General features: G+C 43.7%; 1 protein-coding gene and 1 pseudogene across 1 annotated transcript in view; both read right to left on the reverse strand.

Moving 5' to 3' along the window:
* EPHX4 (epoxide hydrolase 4) overlaps positions 1–21,477 on the reverse strand; it is a 194,561-nt gene that overhangs the window by 114,727 nt on the left and 58,357 nt on the right. Inside the window, exon 3 of the mRNA XM_063939898.1 lies at positions 7,040–7,197. Within this exon, the coding sequence (XP_063795968.1) occupies positions 7,040–7,197 (158 nt within the window). The remainder of the gene's footprint in view (positions 1–7,039; positions 7,198–21,477) is intronic.
* On the reverse strand, positions 16,523–16,641 carry LOC134959907 (5S ribosomal RNA; annotated as a pseudogene).

Below are 21,477 nucleotides of genomic sequence, written 5' to 3' on the forward strand. Positions count from 1 at the left end.
AGTCAAGATGACAATACTAGTCATCAAGGGCGGATTGGCCATAGGGACTATAGAGAAGATTCCTGGTGGGCTGTTGTGCATGTGCAGGCCTGTTTTGTTTGTTGACATGTTAGGGGTGGTGCTGCTGCCATGGTTACATGGTATACCTTTGGTGCTGCCCATGTGAGGAAACTTCAACAAATTTTTCTAGGGCCACTTTCGGTTCCCAATCTGCCCCTGCTAGTCATTGAACATCTTCTAAAGCAGATGCTCAAGGGAATAGAAGGTTTAAAAAATCAGGCCATATGAAATAAAAAAAAACATATTTTACAGGGGTAAGACAAAAACTAAAACACCTTTATTATTGGTAAAGATTAGTGAAGAAAAAGAAAAACATAAAATTGGCAACATGCCATTCACAACACGCAGTGGCAAGGAAAAGGCTCAATCCCTGGCCTTTATTTATGAGTGGTGGTTCTGAAACTGTCAGTGAGGCATCTTCCTCTGTCTCTCATGATGGCGAAAGACCTTTTCCGTCTAGAGTCTAGAAAAGTTGTAAAAAAAAAATGAAAACCACTAAGGCAGTAGAACAAACTGTGCAGAACCGTCACACATCCCAAGGAGAGTCAATTGGTGTCCTTGTTAGCTATATGTGAGTCTGACATTTTGCACACTGTCCTCATAGTGAAGCTTCTTTCGCCTCCATCGTCCACTTCTACACCATCTGCACATGGGAAGCAGTACAAGTAAAGATGGTACAAGTAAAGATAATAGAAATTGAGAATGCTTGTGTGGAAGTGGAACAGGATGAGGGGGATATATGTGTACTACTACTATCTGACACGGAAGAAGAGGAAGCTGCTGATGATGTCTGCTTAAGTCAGCCACCAGTGGCTACAGTTCTTGCTCATGATAAACAGAAAGGCATTGTGATGACTGGGCATAAGACCAAAAAAGCCACCTCTTGGCTGTGGAATTATTTTTACCCAAATCCTGACAACGTTTGTGAAGGCATCTGCTCCATTTGTGAGGCCAAAATTAGTAGAGGTAGGGATGTTAGCCCTTTAGGCACCTCCTCCATGTTACGTCGTTTGCAGCAAGTTATGAAATGTATTTAATAAGATTATAATGTAATTAACACCCTAATCATCAATCTCCTCCTTAATGATTGAAAGTAGTCCTTCCCCAAAAATTTTTGTGGGAGCCCAAACAAACAAAGCACTTCAGCCACAAAAGTGGCAGTTCCTGATGCTGAAGTGCTTGATCTGTTAAACTGTGCATGTCCTTTTTAATATGCAACATAATGGTGGATGAGAAAGCCCATGGACAATTTCATCTTGCACCACTTTTCATTTCTGCTGTTTGCCAATGTTTCTTAGATGTGCTATAAACTGCCGTACGTTTGTGCCGCTGCTCTGTTGCTTAGTAACCAGCCAGATCGCTCCAGACTTTGGCCTAAAGCAGATTAAAACAATATTGTGAGCTGTGACATGTTCAAAATTGACTGTAAATGAGAGGAAATTAATGTTATTCAGGTTAATACTACTATATGAACAAAAAAGGCACAAAACTGTGATTTTAGCTTTGTTTGGTCAATTTTTGGAAAAATCTAAAACCAAAACTAGTCACCGAAATAAAAAAAACAAAACCAGCAAAAATGGCCCAGCACATATCTCTAATCTAGACATGTATTAAATGTATTGCTGCTTTTATTATGTATGGTAAGTGTGGCCTTCTTTATTTAAGTATTTAATAAAAAGATGTTTTATAGCTAAACTGTGTTTTTTTTTTATAAACTGTGCCTGTCTCCTTTTCTTTTTCTTTGATAAACTACAGGTCCCAGTTGGTCCTGGTGGTCCATGAATTACATCATGAAAACGTAATTCTTCAGGCAAGCTTATCAAATCTCTGAATATGTGTTCTATTTCTATACACATGGGGCCGGATGTAATGGCTTGCGAGACAGCCGGAGCTCCGAGACTCCGGCCAAACTCATACGTTTTTTTTAAAAGTAGCAAATGTTTACAAAGCAAAGCCAAGCAGGTTTTGCCTTGTAAACATTTGCTGCTTTGAAAATAACGTACGAGTTCGGCCATCTTCCATTACATCCGGCCCAATGTGTGCAATGAATGATCAATCTGATTATGCTGCATCCTAGGACCCCAGGAATTGGGGGGTGCCACCAAGGGTGTCACTTTTTAGTCACAATTGTTACTAGGATACACTCTGTATTCTATGGTGGTCACTAAAATACTGTTTTATATGGCGGTTACTGGGATGATCTATGTATTGGATGGAAACCCCTGGGTCCAAGCACTTCTTTGTCATGTTATTTGCACGGTCTGCTGCAATCAGATTGCAATGAGAGCTCCTAAAGGTCACAATTTGCTGAATCTACAGTTTGTGGCGCTTCAAATGTATTAGCCTAGGACAACTGGAACCCTTAATCAGGCCCTGGTTATGTGGAAGTCATGAATGAAACATCTCTTATTCTACAGATTGTAAGCTTGCAACCTCTCTGTTTGTCATTACCTAGTCTCATTTTGTACCCAACTGAATATGCTGGTGATTTATAAACAAAAGTTAATAAATAAGTTTACCATACAGTATCCCTGGTTCACTTAATTAATGATTAGTGCATTTAAAAAAGATAAATGTCATTCACCACAGATTATATATTAGTCCACATCGAAGCTTTGTAATCGGCTCCTCCTCTTCACACAGATGTCCTCGATGTCAAGGGGAGAATACAGACCTAAATCATTGTTTGTGGTCTTGTCCAAGAGGTAGGCCCTTTTGGTTTAGTGTTTACAGATATGCCCTCGATAATCTAGTCAATTATCTGCCATGTACTCCTTAATGGGCTATTCTGGGTATCCTTCCCAGGATCAACGGGTGTCCCGGAGTTGCTTAAGCTCTGCAGCTAAATAGACTAGTCTACAAGTCTGGACTCATCCAGAAACACCCCCATTTTCTTTATTTAAAGAAAAATTGTTTTATCTATTTCGAATGGACTGGATTGAAGTTTCCTTGGAAAAGGTAAACGTAAGCAGCGTAATATTTACCAGGGCAAGGCTTACATATTACAGGGTCTGTACTATGACATTGTTACACAAAGGCATTTAGCAATGTTCCCTGTTTTACTTTATAACAGGGAACTTCGCTTCTTGTAGAAACAGTGCTTGTACGTTTCCATACTGTACAGTATGTCCAACAAACCACAAGCCGAATAAATATTATGCGTGGTGCATGAAGTGTTCAGAGAAGTGTCAGTGTACTTACTCTGCATTTGCCCTAGATATCAATGACCACTAGTTTATAGATAGTCTCAGGGGTTTGGGAGCTCCCCACATATTGCCGCCACCACGTCCTCCCACCATGGGACGGAGTTTAGTCACATTTCCTCTACTGGCCACGCTTCCAGTACCTGCGGCCACCTAAGGTCTTGGTGTCTCCTCTAGTGTGTATGTGAATGTAGAAAAAGGCCCAGAGTTACAAATTGTCCTACTTCAGAGTAATACAAAAAATAATGAGCAATGTTTCAGAATTCTTTGTTGTAATTATAATGAGGTCTCTCTTTTGCATTACAAATGTCTCCGTAGAAATAGCATAGCTGCTATTAACTTTGTAGTTAAGTATTCTTTAATATACATCCCACTTCCATCTGTTGTGTATCAGAAATGTATCTGTAAGAATCTAAATTTGTGTGCAAAACATAGGAATGTAAGTGTTCCAGGGAAGGTGATTAATAGTTAAGCAAATATGTTAATCGCCATATAATAACTACACTCATTAACTACTCAGAACAGTGGAGTTACATATAGCCAGAACAACATTTCTACAGAACATTCTTTATCCCTTAACTTGTTTACATATATGTAAATGTGACTACAGAAAGTAGTCACATTTGCATATATGTAACACATCTAACTCTAATTTGCCTTGCTGATTCTCCCTATGGGGACATATGTAAAATCCATTTGTGCCTACTTACCTTTGCCTCAACGGCACATATGACGTTGTCCAGGGCCGTAAGGAGGGCAGTGCAGCCAGGGCCGTTGATCCAGGATGCCCCGGCCGCACCCACCAGGCTCATCTACCGCCACAATCGCTATTGCTGGATACCCGCTGCGATGTGCGTTATGCTAGCTGTGCGATCGGCTACTCTCCACTCCAGATACCCACCAGCTCCTTCACTGTTTGGAGAGAGACATTAAGCCCTGAACCCTCTCATACCGGGCACCAGAGCCTCTGCCCTGCAAGACCCTCTGAGTGGTTGGAGCTAGAGGAAGAGATGGCTTCAGGACGAGGTGATTCCAGAAACCAATAATTATATTAGCTATATATGCAGAAGAGTGCTGCTGGCAAAGGTGAGACCCCAAGACCCATTGTTATATTAACTATATATACAGGAGGGTGCTACTGGGCCTCTGAAGGGGTTGGGAGCGCATTGCCAGCTGCCGGGATCCCGGCAGACAGCATACCGATCCTGGGATCCTAGCATTCTGGGGGGTGCAACATAGCCCCTTTCGGGCTCACGTATATTCCCACTCTATGGGTGGCCATCGGCCAGCATTTTGAGCGCTCAGGATTACAGCATCGGCATGATGACCGAACGCTGGTCACATGACCACATCCCCTCTGAAGTTGTGAATACAGGGAACCGTGTTAGGCATTCATTCACAGGTTTCCCTGAGCAGCTGTTTCTTGGTATCACTTATAATCTACCACCACCAGTGCTAACACTGGTTACTTGATTGCCATTCCGGTTCCATCAGACAGCATTCATAGTCCACAGCCTAACACACCGTCAATTCCACAAAGAGCCAGTGCACATCAGGACTACACCAAGCTGCAGAATTTCCTGGCACTCTGTCCACCCTTGGGCTCTATGAATTTACATCGCACCAAGATGCACATAATCATGCTCCCACTCATTCCATACTGCTTGTGGACACACTAACACAGCTTTAACACTTGTGGATATGGTAACAGACTTTGGGCTCTATTCATGAGGCAGTGAAAAGAGTGGAGAAGTGAGCCTGTGGAGAAGTTGCCCATGGCAACCAACCAGTGTTGAGGTAAAATTTATAAAATGCATTCTATAAAAGTTTACGTACAGTAGCAGCTAATTGGTTGCCATGGGCAACTTCTCCACACTTTTCACTGCTTCATGAATAGACGCCTCTATCTGGTACCAATACTAAGTAATGAACTACTTTGAATACATTACATTTCCAGCTATGCTATAGGTGTATATATTTTAAGAATTTATATTTGTTGATTTCGCTATACAGGTTGAGTATCCCATATCCAAATATTCCGAAATACGGAATATTCCGAAATACAGACTTTTTTGAGTGAGACTGAGATAGTGAAACCTTTGTTTTTTGATGTCTCAATGTACACAAACTTTGTTTAATACTCAAAGCTATTAAAAATATTGTTAAATGACCTTCAGGCTGTGTATATAAGGTGTATATGAAACATAAATGAATTGTGTGAATGTACACACACTTTGTTTAATGCACAAAGTTATAAAAAATATTGGCTAAAATGACCTTCAGGCTGTGTGTATAAGGTGTATATGTAACATAAATGCATTCTGTGCTTAGACTTAGGTCCCATAACCATAATATCTCATTATAGTATGCAATTATTCCAAAATACGGAAAAATCCCATATCCAAAATTCCTCTGGTCCCAAGCATTTTGGATAAGGGAGACTCAACCTGTATTTGTTTTAACATTTTCAAATACATGAATTGTACTCTCACACCATTTAGGCAAATTTCCTATAAACATTTAGTATATAATATATTTATAAAGCAAACTCTTGCGCTGCTCACTGTCTTAATTTTTGTTACCAGAGCCTCTGACCCTCTTAGCAGTTGGAGCTACAGCAAGGGATGGCTTCTGAGGTACGTGATCCCCCAGACCAATCATTTTATTACCTGTATATGTAGGAGAGGGCTGCTGGGCAAGGTGATCCCACAGACAAATCATTATATAAGCTGTATATACAGCATAGGGCTGCTGAGCAAGGTTAGACCCCCAGACTCATGATTATATTACTTGTATATACAACGATACAGCTGCTAAGCAAGGTGAGAACCACATACAAGTTATTACATTACCTGTATATACAGGAGGGGGCTGCTGGCAAAGTGAGACGCCCAGACCCATTATTATATTATCTGTATATACATGAGTGGGCTGCTAGGCAAGGCGAAACCCCCAGAACCATTACTGTATTACCTGTATATACAGGAGAGTGCTGCTGGGCAAGGTGAGTCTCTTAGACCATCAGCGTATTATCTGTATATACAAGATATGGCTGCTAAGCAAGGTGAGAAACCACAGACAAGTTATTAGATAACCTCAATATACAGGAGGGTGCTGCTGGGGCAACGTGAGACCCCAGACCCGTTATTCTATAACCTGTATATACAAGAGGGGGCTGCTGGGAAAGGCAAGAGCCCCAGATGCATTATATTAAAGTCACCAAATGCTTTTCTTGGAGAAATGAGAGGTCCTAACTCTGCGTTAAGTTACCGTAGGTTGTGCTGTTTAGGTTACATAGTCATGATCAATAAAGACAATGGGCGGTATTCAATTCTTTTCACCCCCTTCCACACCTGTTCTGTTTCTGCTGATGGGCTTGGTATAATCATTTCAGCTCACTACCCCTGTGGTAGCGAGGGCACCCAACCCATTACGCAGCAAAACTTGATTACTATGGACGCGATATGTGCTTCAACGGGGATCACTTTAGAAACGAGATTGGGCATGATAAATCATTTGAATACCACCCAATGAATGTTATTGTAGTGTAGTCAAAGTTAACTAATGTAAAGTGTATTTAAATGTGCACCTGTCACCTCACCAAGCAGTGAAAGCAGCCATTTTGTTATCTGAACTGACATCCCTGTGTTCCTTCAGATCAAATCCTACTCAAATGTTCTCATTTCAATCCACAAAACTGCAGTTTCAATAGGCGTCAGTGACACCTTAGATATACATTTATTTGAAATATATTTGAAAATATTAGTGTTACTTACCTAGAGAGTCCACAATTTCTTTAACATCCACAATGATATAGTCTAGTTTGTAATTATCTTTACATGAAGGTGCATCTGTTTCTCCATAACCTCGTAAATCAAGAGCCACCACTCGGTATTCACGTTTAAATTCCCGTAACTGATGGCGCCAGGAATACCTACATTTAGAAGAGAAGACAGAATGAAGCTTTAAGAAGAAAGATACCATCATCAGTATAAGAACAGTGAGAAGAGTATAATCAGTTATGTGTATAACATTGTTCATACCTCACAACTTCCATAAAGCCTTGTAGGACACGAAAAGGGGGTGTGGCTTTCCAGGAAATACCAAACCTGCGAGCCACGCCCTTATTTTCATCACGCTGCTGGACATGCCTCATGTCCTCTCTCCAGTGAATAGATGCGCACAACATCTATTCGCCACTTGCTCTGCTAAACAGAACAGTGGGAAGAGGATGTCTGACAACCATCCCACCTCCACCCACGACCCCCCCCCCCATTATTGGACATTCACAGAACAGTGCTTCTCAAATCCAGTCCCTGGGACAAGCTAACAGTGCATATTTTCCATATCTCCTACTGTATTACAGGTGTATTCATTACTTACTGACATTTTCAAAAATTCACAGGTAGCAGACGCTGTATCACTTGTGATTCTGTGAGGTGAACTGAAAACATGCACTGTTAGGACTGGGACACATTACATTTTAGGCCAATATCACCACGATTTGCCATATCGGAACGACAAGTTGGGCATATCGCCTAACGTGTACACATGATTGCGTGCTTCTGTGGGTCACATGCGACATCTTCTGGTCAGCCCCGCTGCACGGCCAACTGGAAGATATCGCAAGCGACCCGATGCAGTCTAGCCAAGCATGGAACGAGATGTTGTTCTGTCATTCAATACATCGCCCAGTGTGTACCAGGGACGTGCAGTCAGGGGAGGCAGGGAAGGTAGTGCCTCCCCTGTGATTAATTATTAAAATTAGTGATGAGCGGGTTCGGTTCCTCGGAATCCGAACCCGCCCGAACTTCACCTATTTTTTACACGGGTCCGAGCGACTCGGATCCTCCCGCCTTGCTCGGTTAACCCGAGCGCGCCCGAACGTCATCATCCCGCTGTCGGATTCTCGCGAGACTCGGATTCTATATAAGAAGCCGCGCGTCGCCGACATTTTCACACGTGCATTGAGATTGATAGGGAGAGGACGTGGCTGGCGTCCTCTCCGTAATAGAAAAGACTAAGTCTAAGAGTGACATTGTTATAATTGTGGGGAGGATTGGGGACGGGGAGCAGCTGTTAGGGAGTACAGTGCAGGGTTTTGATTATACCACCAGTGATTTTAATCCTTTGTTTTTCTGCCTGAAAAAAACGATCCACCATATCTGTGGCTGTGCTCACTCAGTGTGATGCACTGCTGCATGATATATCTGTGCTGAGTGCACTGCTCTGCTCACACTGCCTAATTGTGGGGACTGGGGAGCAGTTATAGCAGGAGTACAGTGCACAGTTTTGCGGACAGTGACCACCAGTCCAGTATACGTTTGTCTGCCTGAAAAACACTGTGGTGTTTTTTTTTTTTCTTTCTTCATGCTAGTTTGTTTAGCAGTCTGCTGACAGTGTCCACCAGGTCCGTTATACAGTATATTATATATATATAAGCAGCAGTACGGTAGGCCACGGCTGTACCTACCTCTGTGTCTTCAGTGCACTCGTCGTCCATAAGTATAAGTAATACTATACTATCCATCCATCTACATTGTATACCTGTGGTGTTTTTTTTTCTTTCTTCATACTAGTTTGTTTAGCAGTCTGCTGACAATGTCCACCAGGTCCGTTATACAGTATATTATATATATATAAGCAGCAGTACGGTAGGCCACGGCTGTACCTACCTCTGTGTCGTCAGTGCACTCGTCGTCCATAAGTATAAGTAATACTATACTATCCATCCATCTACATTGTATACCTGTGGTGTTTTTTTTTTTCTTTCTTCATACTAGTTTGTTTAGCAGTCTGCTGACAGTGTCCACCAGGTCCGTTATACAGTATATTATATATATATATAAGCAGCAGTACGGTAGGCCACGGCTGTACCTACCTCTGTGTCGTCAGTGCACTCGTCGTCCATAAGTATAAGTAATACTATACTATCCATCCATCTACATTGTATACCTGTGGTGTTTTTTTTTCTTCATACTAGTTTAGCAGTCTGCTGACAGTGTCCACCAGGTCCGTTATACAGTATATTATATATATATATATAAGCAGCAGTACGGTAGGCCACGGCTGTACCTACCTCTGTGTCGTCAGTGCACTCGTCGTCCATAAGTATAAGTAATACTATACTATCCATCCATCTACATTGTATACCTGTGGTGTTTTTTCTTTCTTCATACTAGTTTAGCAGTCTGCTGACAGTGTCCACCAGGTCCGTTATACAGTATATTATATATATATATATATATATATATATATATATATATAAGCAGCAGTACGGTAGGCCACGGCTGTACCTACCTCTGTGTCGTCACTCGTCGTCCATAAGTATAAGTAATAGTATACTATCCACCCATCTACATTGTATACCTGTGGTGTTTTTTTTTTCTTTCTTCATACTAGTTTAGCAGTCTGCTGACAGTGTCCACCAGGTCCGTTATACAGTATATTATATATATATAAGCAGCAGTACGGTAGGCCACGGCTGTACCTACCTCTGTGTCGTCAGTGCACTCGTCGTCCTTAAGTATAAGTAATACTATACTATCCATCCATCTACATTGTATACCTGTGGTGGTTTTTTTTTCTTTCTTCATACTAGTTTGTTTAGCAGTCTGCTGACAGTGTCCACCAGGTCCGTTATACAGTATATTATATATATATAAGCAGCAGTACGGTAGGCCACGGCTGTACCTACCTCTGTGTCGTCAGTGCACTCGTCGTCCATAAGTATAAGTAATACTATACTATCCATCCATCTACATTGTATACCTGTGGTGTTTTTTTTTTCTTTCTTCATACTAGTTTGTTTAGCAGTCTGCTGACAGTGTCCACCAGGTCCGTTATACAGTATATTATATATATATATAAGCAGCAGTACGGTAGGCCACGGCTGTACCTACCTCTGTGTCGTCAGTGCACTCGTCGTCCATAAGTATAAGTAATACTATACTATCCATCCATCTACATTGTATACCTGTGGTGTTTTTTTTTCTTCATACTAGTTTAGCAGTCTGCTGACAGTGTCCACCAGGTCCGTTATACAGTATATTATATATATATATATAAGCAGCAGTACGGTAGGCCACGGCTGTACCTACCTCTGTGTCGTCAGTGCACTCGTCGTCCATAAGTATAAGTAATACTATACTATCCATCCATCTACATTGTATACCTGTGGTGTTTTTTCTTTCTTCATACTAGTTTAGCAGTCTGCTGACAGTGTCCACCAGGTCCGTTATACAGTATATTATATATATATATATATATATATATATATATATATATAAGCAGCAGTACGGTAGGCCACGGCTGTACCTACCTCTGTGTCGTCACTCGTCGTCCATAAGTATAAGTAATAGTATACTATCCACCCATCTACATTGTATACCTGTGGTGTTTTTTTTTTCTTTCTTCATACTAGTTTAGCAGTCTGCTGACAGTGTCCACCAGGTCCGTTATACAGTATATTATATATATATATATAAGCAGCAGTACGGTAGGCCACGGCTGTACCTACCTCTGTGCCGTCAGTGCACTCGTCGTCCTTAAGTATAAGTAATACTATACTATCCATCCATCTACATTGTATACCTGTGGTGGTTTTTTTTTCTTTCTTCATACTAGTTTGTTTAGCAGTCTGCTGACAGTGTCCACCAGGTCCGTTATACAGTATATTATATATATATAAGCAGCAGTACGGTAGGCCACGGCTGTACCTACCTCTGTGTCGTCAGTGCACTCGTCGTCCATAAGTATAAGTAATACTATACTATCCATCCATCTACATTGTATACCTGTGGTGTTTTTTTTTTCTTTCTTCATACTAGTTTGTTTAGCAGTCTGCTGACAGTGTCCACCAGGTCCGTTATACAGTATATTATATATATATATATATATATAAGCAGCAGTACGGTAGGCCACGGCTGTACCTACCTCTGTGTCGTCAGTGCACTCGTCGTCCATAAGTATAAGTAATACTATACTATCCATCCATCTACATTGTATACCTGTGGTGTTTTTTCTTTCTTCATACTAGTTTAGCAGTCTGCTGACAGTGTCCACCAGGTCCGTTATACAGTATATTATATATATATATAAGCAGCAGTATGGTAGGCCACGGCTGTACCTACCTCTGTGTCGTCAGTGCACTCGTCGTCCATAAGTAATACTATACTAACCATCCATCTACATTGTATACCTGTGGTGGCTTTTAGTTGTGCGCAAAATATGGAGAACAAAAATGTGGAGGTTAAAAAAATAGGGAAAGATCAAGATCCACTTCCACCTCGTGCTGAAGCTGCTGCCACTAGTCATGGCCGAGACGATGAAATGCCATCAACGTCGTCTGCCAAGGCCGATGCCCAATGTCATAGTACAGAGCATGTAAAATCCAAAACACAAAAGGTCAGTAAAAAAATTACCCAAAAATCTAAATTAAAAGCGTCTGAGGAGAAGCGTAAACTTGCCAATATGCCATTTACGACACGGAGTGGCAAGGAACGGCTGAGGCCCTGGCCTATGTTCATGGCTAGTGGTTCAGCTTCACATGAGGATGGAAGCACTCATCCTCTCGCTAGAAAAAAGAAAAGACTTGCGGCAAAAGCACAGCAAAGAACTGTGCGTTCTTCGAAATCACAAATCCCAAAGGAGAGTCCAATTGTGTCGGTTGCGATGCCTGACCTTCCCAACACTGGACGGGAAGAGCTTGCGCCTTCCACCATTTGCACGCCCCCTGCAAGTGTTGAAAGGAGCACCCGCAGTCCAGTTCCTGATAGTGAAATTGAAGATGTCAGTGTTGAAGTACACCAGGATGAGGATATGGGTGTTGCTGGCGCTGGGGAGGAAATTGACAAGGAGGATTCTGATGGTGAGGTGGTTTGTTTAAGTCAGGCACCCGGGGAGACACCTGTTGTCCGTGGGAGGAATATGGCCATTGACATGCCTGGTGAAAATACCAAAAAAATCAGCTCTTCAGTGTGGAAGTATTTCAACAGAAATGCGGACAACAGGTGTCAAGCCGTGTGCTGCCTTTGTCAAGCTGTAATAAGTAGGGGTAAGGACATTAACCACCTCGGAACATCCTCCCTTATACGTCACCTGCAGCGCATTCATAATAAGTCAGTGACAAGTTCAAAAACTTTGGGCGACAGCGGAAGCAGTCCACTGACCAGTAAATCCCTTCCTCTTGTAACCAAGCTCGCGCAAACCACACCACCAGTGTCAATTTCCTCCTTACCCAGGAAAGCCAATAGTCCTGCAGGCCATGTCACTGGCAAGTCTGACGAGTCCTCTCCTGCCTGGGATTCCTCAGATGCATCCTTGAGTGTAACGCCTACTGCTGCTGGTGCTGCTGTTGTTGCTGCTGGGAGTCGATCGTCATCCCAGAGGGGAAGTCGGAAGACCACTTGTACTACTTCCAGTAAGCAATTGACTGTCCAACAGTCCTTTGCGAGGAAGATGAAATATCACAGCAGTCATCCTGTTGCAAAGTGGATAACTGAGGCCTTGACAACTATGTTGGTATTAGACGTGCGTCCAGTATCCGCCGTTAGTTCACAGGGAACTAGACAATTGCTTGAGGTAGTGTGTTCCCGTTACCAAATACCATCTAGGTTCCACTTCTCTAGGCAGGCGATACCGAGAATGTACACGGACGTCAGAAAAAGACTCACCAGTGTCCTAAAAAATGCAGTTGTACCCAATGTCCACTTAATCACGGACATGTGGACAAGTGGAGCAGAACAGACTCAGGACTACATGACTGTGACAGCCCACTGGGTAGATGTATTGCCTCCTGCTGCAAGAACAGCAGCGGCATCACCAGTAGCAGCATCTCGCAAACGCCAACTCGTTCCTAGGCAGGCTACGCTTTGTATCACCGCTTTCCAGAATACGCACACAGCTGAAAACCTCTTACGGCAACTGAGGAAGATCATCGCAGAATGGCTTACCCCAATTGGACTCTCCTGGGGATTTGTGGCATCGGACAACGCCAGCAATATTGTGCGTGCATTACATCTGGGCAAATTCCAGCACGTCCCATGTTTTGCACATACCTTGAATTTGGTGGTGCAGAATTATTTAAAAAACGTCAGGGGCGTGCAAGAGATGCTGTCGGTGGCCCGAAGAATTGCGGGCCACTTTCGGCGTACAGGCACCGCGTACAGAAGACTGGAGCACCACCAAAAACACCTGAACCTGCCCTGCCATCATCTGAAGCAAGATGTGGTAACGAGGTGGAATTCAACCCTCTATATGCTTCAGAGGATGGAGGAGCAGCAAAAGGCCATTCAAGCCTATACATCAGGCCACGATATAGGCAAAGGAGGTGGAATGCACCTGTCTCAAGCGCAGTGGAGAATGATTTCAACGTTGTGCAAGGTTCTGCAACCTTTTGAACTTGCCACACGTGAAGTCAGTTCAGACACTGCCAGCCTGAGTCAGGTCATTCCCCTCATCAGGCTTTTGCAGAAGAAGCTGGAGGCATTAAAGGAGGAGCTAAAACAGAGCGATTCCGCTAGGCCTGTGGGACTTGTGGATGGAGCCCTTCATTCGCTTAACCAGGATTCACATGTGGTCAATCTGTTGAAATCAGAGCACTACATTTTGGCCACCGTGCTCGATCCTAGATTTAAAACCTACGTTGGATCTCTCTTTCCGGCAGACACAAGTCTGCAGAGGTTCAAAGAACTGCTGGTGAGAAAATTGTCAAGTCAAGCGGAACGCGACCCGTCAACATCTCCTCCTTCACATTCTCCCGCAACTGGGGGTGCGAGGAAAAGGCTACGAATTCCGAGCCCACCCGCTGGCGGTGATGCAGGGCAGTCTGGAGCGACTGCTGATGCTGACATCTGGTCCGGACTGAAGGACCTGCCAACGATTACTGACATGTCGTCTACTGTCACTGCATATGATTCTCTCACCATTGAAAGAATGGTGGAGGATTATATGAGTGACCGCATCCAAGTAGGCACGTCAGACAGTCCGTACGTATACTGGCAGGAAAAAGAGGCAATTTGGAGGCCCTTGCACAAACTGGCTTTATTCTACCTAAGTTGCCCTCCCTCCAGTGTGTACTCCGAAAGAGTGTTTAGTGCCGCCGCTCACCTTGTCAGCAATCGGCGTATGAGGTTACTTCCAGAAAATGTGGAGAAGATGATGTTCATTAAAATGAATTATAATCAATTCCTCCATGGAGACATTCACCAGCAGCAATTGCCTCCAGAAAGTACACGGGGACCTGAGATGGTGGATTCCAGTGGGGACGAATTAATAATCTGTGAGGAGGGGGATGTACACAGTGAAAGGGGTGATGAATCGGAGGATGATGATGAGGTGGACATCTTGCCTCTGTAGAGCCAGTTTGTGCAAGGAGAGATTGCTTCTTTTTTGGTGGGGGCCCAAACCAACCAGTCATTTCAGTCAAAGTCATGTGGCAGACCCTGTCGCTGAAATGATGGGTTGGTTAAAGTGTGCATGTCCTGTTTATACAACATATGGGTGGGTGGGAGGGCCCAAGGACAATTCCATCTTGCACCTCTTTTTTCTTTCATTTTTCTTTGCGTCATGTGCTGTTTTTGGAGTATTTTTTGGAAGGGCCATCCTGCGTGACACTGCAGTGCCACTCCTAGATGGGCCAGGTGTTTGTGTCGGCCACTAGGGTCGCTTAGCTTACTCACACAGCTACCTCATTGCGCCTCTTTTTTTCTTTGCGTCATGTGCTGTTTTTGGAGTATTTTTTGGAAGGGCCATCCTGCGTGACACTGCAGTGCCACTCCTAGATGGGCCAGGTGTTTGTGTTGGCCACTAGGGTCGCTTAGCTTACTCACACAGCTACCTCATTGCGCCTCTTTTTTTCTTTGCGTCATGTGCTGTTTGGGGAGTATTTTTTGGAAGGGCCATCCTGCCTGCCACTGCAGTGCCACTCCTAGATGGGCCCGGTGTTTGTGTCGGCCACTTGTGTCGCTTAGCTTAGCCATCCAGCGACCTCGGTGCAAATTTTAGGACTAAAAATAATATTGTGAGGTGTGAGGTGTTCAGAATAGACTGGAAATGAGTGGAAATTATGGTAATTGAGGTGAATAATACTATGGGATCAAAATGACCCCCAAATTCAATGATTTAAGCTGTTTTTTAGGGTTTTTTGAAAAAAACACCCGAATCCAAAACACACCCGAATCCGGCAAAAAAAATTCGGTGAGGTTTTGCCAAAACGCGTTCGAACCCAAAACACGGCCGCGGAACCGAACCCAAAACCAAAACCCGAAAAATTTCAGGTGCACATCACTAATTAAAATAACACAAAGAAGATACTTATGACAAATGTCCTGTGTCATAAGTATGTTCTTTATTTTATTCTAATAATTTTAGGGCTTTAAATAGGTTTGGGAGGCACTGATAGCAGTGCCTCCCGTAGATAATGGAAACGGGGATCGAGCGGGGGGCGAGGCCAAAAACTGGGCTGTAAAAGCCCATTGAAAAAGATAGGCAAAGCGGCACCTATAGAAGTGCCTTGCTGACATCACTGTCAGCAACAAGACACAGGGCGATCGGGCACAGGTCACATTAGATATAATAACATTGATGAAAGGAAAAACCAAAATTGGCCAGTAAATTACCCTTATCAGTGGGAAGGAGAGAAATATATACAATTTTCTCCTCTTGTGTGCTGTCCTAGTTGGTGGTGCGCCCAGAGCCAGAGAGTACACAGACTAGCAATGGGAGAGAGAGAAGGCTCTTGTGTGGGCGCACTCTTGTACAAAGAAAAAGAGATTTTCAGTAATATATGTTAGAAATTATTTAAAACATAGCTTTTATTGATAATATTAAACCATTGTTACCCATCCAAAAAGATCCATGAAAGAATAAAGAATTATGAAAATTGTTAAAATGTTCTGGTCTCTTTAGTTCAAAGAATATATGGAAAGGTTGTAGACACTGGATTGTCTGTCATGCCCCCATTTCCCCTGACCAGTACAGAATTTCTGTATTAATGGAACCGAGGGGTGGTCAGACAAGATATTATAAAAATATCCAATTGCGATCACTTAGATTATACTAAATAATGATAAATGGTCACCAAAATTTAATTACACACCTGAATAATAGACAGATGCCATATTTGTAGCTAAAAACTGAGGCATTGAACTGCAATCAACATCAGATGACTAAATATGATGGTAGAAAAGTACTTGATAGAATTAGTGGTGATACTGCTGTTGGTGTCCCTTCTCACATAGAGAGGGAAATTAATTCCTGCTCTACAACACCAGGTATTCACAGGTAGTCTCCTCTCCTGGTACTAACCCGGCCCAACGTTGTTTAGCTTCCAAGATCGGACGAGATCGGGCGCTGACAGCGTGGTATGGTAGTAGAGTATTATGTGATCTGTACATCAATGAGAGTGCACCTATATAAGAAATTGTAAAGTGGGAAATAATGAGAGAAAAATAGGAAAAGAGAGATGAATAAGTAAAGTGAGTGAAAATGTGTGGATCTGCTTTCCACGTTAGGCACGGTTCAATAGTTCTCACAAACGTGGCACTGTGCTCCGTGGATCATGGATGAGAGTCCACGAAATAGACCAGTGTGGCAGAATAGTTGTCTCAATAGATAAATAAAATGGCCTAGCTGTGATTTCAAATAATGTGAAGAAATCACACAGATGCTACAGATCCGGAAAATTATGTGACAAGAATCACCAGTGTCCTACCCTAATGAGGTTTGGACTGTGGACCTGGATCTGAGAAAAGTTATATCACACAGAAAAAATGTTATTCAGGAGAAAATCCATAAATCACCATACATAGATGCAGGGTGTAGTTTTTGAGCAGCAGCATTCAGCCAGTAAACATATTCTCATATTATCAGGAAAAGAATGCATAAATCACCATAAGTTGATGCAGGATGTCGTTATCGGCAACGGTATTCGTCTTGTAAATTGTTTACCACAGCAGAGAACAATAAATATATTTCTCTCTGCATATACCGTATGAGCCGAAATGTTATCAAAGATATGGATACACAAGCAATGCCTCTATTGCAGATAAGCTAACATGTGTACAATTTTCATATATGGTCCTGACACTGAAAAAAACCTTTGATAATAATAATCACAGGAATTCTGGTATGAAAATTATTACTGTCCTGGTCTCAATTGAAGATTATATTACCGGCCCATATCAGAGAGCAAAAACCCACATAGGAAAATTAGCTTTGATATGCAGTAAATGCAGATATAGGGGTATATGCAATTGCCGGCGAATTGCGGCAATTTTTCGCCCGTTTTTTTATTCGACACTATTCGACCGTCGAATTCCGGCAGGTGGGTGCCGGAATTCTACATATTAAATAAAAAATGGATTTGACAGTCCCGCTGTCAAAAAACGGCCGATTTGACGGATTTTGATTAGATTTTTAAAAATGTAAAAAAACCGGGAAAAAACACGAAAAAAAATTGCGTGGGGTCCCCCCTCCTAAGCATAACCAGCCTCGGGCTCTTTGAGCCGGTCCTGGTTGCCAAAATACGGGGGGAAAAATGACAGGGGATCCCACGTATTTTAACAACCAGCACCGGGCTCTGCGCCTGGTCCTGGTGCAAAAAACACGGGGGACAAAAAGAGTAGGGGTCCCCCATCATTTTTGTACCAGCACCGGGCTCCACTAGCTGGACAGATAATGCCACAGCCAGGGGTCACTTTTATACAGCGCCCTGCGGCCGTGGAATTAAATACCCAACTAGTCACCCCTGGCCGGGGTACCCTGGAGGAGTGGGGACCCCTTCAATCAAGAGGTCCCCCCCCCCAGCCACCCAAGGGCCAGGCGTGAAGCCCGAGGCTGTCCCCCCCATCCAAGGGCTGCGGATGGGGGGCTGATAGCCTTGAGTAAAATGCACGTATATTGGTTTTTCCAGAAGAACTACAAGTCACAGCAAGCCTCCCCCGCAAGCTGGTACTTGGAAAACCACAAGTTCCAGCATGCGGGTGGAAAAACGGGCCCGCTGGTACCTGTAGTTCTACTGGAAAAAAATACCCAAATAAAAACAGGAGACACACACCGTGAAAGTAAAAGTTTATTTCATACATGCCGACACATACATACTTACCTATGTTGACCCGCCGACTGCCACGTCTCCAATGTCGCCGACGATCCGGGGTACCTGTGAATAAAATTATACTCACCTCAATCCAGTGTCCTGTGATTTGTAATCCACGTACTTGGCAAAACAAAAAAACGAATAGCTGGACCACACGGACTGAAAGGGGTCCCATGTTTACACATGGAACCCCTTTCCCCGAATGCAGAGAGCCCCCGTGACTCCTGTCATGGAAAGGTCCCTTCAGCCAATCAGGAAGCGCCACTTCGTGGCACTCACCTGATTGGTTCTGCGCGTCTGAGCTCAGACGCGCATTGCACAGCCCCCTCCATTACTTTCAATGGTGGGAACTTTGCGGTCAGCGGTGAGGTCACCCGCGGTCAGCCGCTGACCGCGGGTAACCCCACCGCTGACTGCAAAGTTCCCTCCATTGAAACTAATGGAGGGAGCTGTGCGATGCGTTGTCTGCCAGCTCAGACGTGCATACAGCCAATCAAAAGAGTGCCACAAAGTGGCGCTTCCTGATTGGCTGAAGGGAGTCACGGGGGGTCTCTGCATTCGGGGAAAGGGGTCCCATGTGTAAACATGGGACCCCTTTCAGTCCGTCTGGTTCGGGTTAATGCGGTTTGTTTTTTTGCCAAGTACGTGGATTATAATAAAAGACCAGGACACTGGATCAGGTGAGTATAATTCTATTTTCAGGTACCCCGGACGTCGACATTGGAGATGAGGCCAGAGTCGGCGTGTCAACATAGGTAAGTATGTGTGTCAGCATGTATGTAATAAAGTTATACTTTCACGGTGTCTGTGTCCTGTTTTTATTTGGGTATTTTTTTTGCAGTAGAACTACAGGTACTAGCGGGCCCGTTTCCCCCCCGCATGCTGGTACTTGTGGTTCTCCAAGTACTGGCTTGCGGGGGAGGCTTGCTGGGACTTGTAGTTCTTCTGCAAAAAAACAATATTCTTACATCCGCAGCCCTTGGATGGGGGGGACAGCCTCGGGCTTCACCCCTGGCCCTTGGGTGGCTGGGGAGGGACCCCTTGATTGAAGGGGTCCCCACTCCTCCAGGGTACCCCGTCCAGGGGTGACTAGTTGGGTATTTAATGCCACGGCCGCAGGGCGCTGTATAAAAGTGACCCCCGGCTGTGGCATTATCTGTCCAGCTAGTGGAGCCCGATGCTGGTACAAAAAATACGGGGGACCCCTACTCTTTTTGTCCCCTGTATTTTTTGCACCAGGACCAGGCGCAGAGCCCGGTGCTGGTTGCTAAAATACGGGGGATCCCCAGTCATTTTTTTCCCGTATTTTGGCAACCAGGACCGGCTCAAAGAGCCCGAGGCTGGTTATGCTTAGGAGGGGGGGACCCCACGCATTTTTTTTCCAGATATATATATATATATATATATTTTTAAAAAATATATAAATAATACTTGTGCCTCCAAAATAGACAAACCAAGTACCTAATCCCTTCTAATATAAATATATATGCAATTACCAATAAAAAAAAACACACAAAAAAACATGTTTTTAAAATTTTTTTATTAGATTCCGCCAGCAAAGTGTAGCGGATTGAAAATGACGAATTTACTGTCTAAAAGCACTGTTGTCGAATTTACAATCTTCAATTGAATATACTTTTGTCGAATTGCCACATTTGTACCATTGCAGAAATGTCGAATTTGACAAATGTCGAATTTCAAAAAGTCGAATTTGGAAAGTCCGTTTCTTTGACGAAAAGTACTGAATTGCATTGTCGAATTATTTTTTTTGGCGAAAATGTCCCGTTTTTCGACATTTTCGGGAGTTCGACCGCAATTGCATATACCCCATAGTTGAATAAATCTATAGCTGAAGTGTTGCTACTTGTGGGACGCATCCACACAATAGATGGGGCTTACGGATCTTCAAACCAGGTAAGGAGGTCAGAACTTCGTCAGGTGAAAGGAGATGGTGCCATGGAAGTATTGCATGAGCGGACCCCCCCGTGGAAAACGCGTTTCGCCCGTAAGGGCTTGTTCACTTCCAGTGTCTACAACCTTTCCATATATTCTTTGAACTAGAGAGACCAGAACATTTTAACAATTTTCATAACTCTTTATTCTTTCATGGATCTTTTTGGATGAGTAACAATGGGTTAATATTATCAATAAAAGCTATGTTTTAAATCATTTCTAACATATATTACTGAAAATCTCTTTTTCTTTGTACAAGAGTGCGCCCACACAAGAGCCTTCTCTCTCCCCCATTGCTAATTACTGTCAGCAAGGCAGAAATGATTGGACAGCGAATCCAGTGCTGGATCCGCTGGTCCAATCATCCATACGAGGCAGCGGGACAGTAAGCTGCTCCCCTCCCTTCATCCCCCCCGTACTCAGTCACCTGCTGCTGCCTGCTGGTGATCATCCCTGGGACCCTGTGTACAAGACAGCGGCGGCAGCGCTCCTGGAGCCGGAGTCTGTAAGGCAAGTGCTGAAAGTTCAGCAGCGGCGGCTGGCGCTCTCCTCCTCCAACCTCAGCACCAGGTGTCTATCTGCAGCGGAGCCGCGTCCGGAGTGCAGGGACAGCGAGAGGCGCCTGTGGTGAGTACAGCGCACATCTATCTCTCTCTCTCTCTCTCCTCCCCCCCCCCCTTTCCCCCGGCCTGTGCATTGAAGTATGTAAGCATAATTTTAATTTTTACAGGTACCCCTAATGGATTCTACTGGACAAGTGGACGTGACCGGCAGGGGATGTAGGTAAGTAATCTCTCTCTCATTTTTACAGGTACCCCTATTAGATTCTACTGGACGTGACCGGCAGGGGATGTAGGTAAGTAATCTCTCTCTCATTTTTACAGGTACCCCTATTGGATTCTACTGGACAAGTGGACTTGACCGGCGTGGGATGTAGGTAAGTATGTGTGAGTGTGTAAGTGTGTTTTTAATAAACTTTTACTGTCACGGTGTGTGTGTTGTGTTTTTATTTGGGTATTTTTGTTGTTGTAGAACTACAGGTACCAGTGGGCCCGTTATTTCCTCGCATGCTGGTACTTGAGGTTCCCCAAGTACCAGCAAGCGGGGGAGGCTTGCTGGGCCTTGTAGTACCACAACAAAAAACAATACTCTTTTTTTTTTTTA

The sequence above is a fragment of the Pseudophryne corroboree genome, chromosome 9 (assembly GCF_028390025.1).
Source record: "Pseudophryne corroboree isolate aPseCor3 chromosome 9, aPseCor3.hap2, whole genome shotgun sequence".
Lineage (NCBI taxonomy): Eukaryota > Metazoa > Chordata > Amphibia > Anura > Myobatrachidae > Pseudophryne > Pseudophryne corroboree.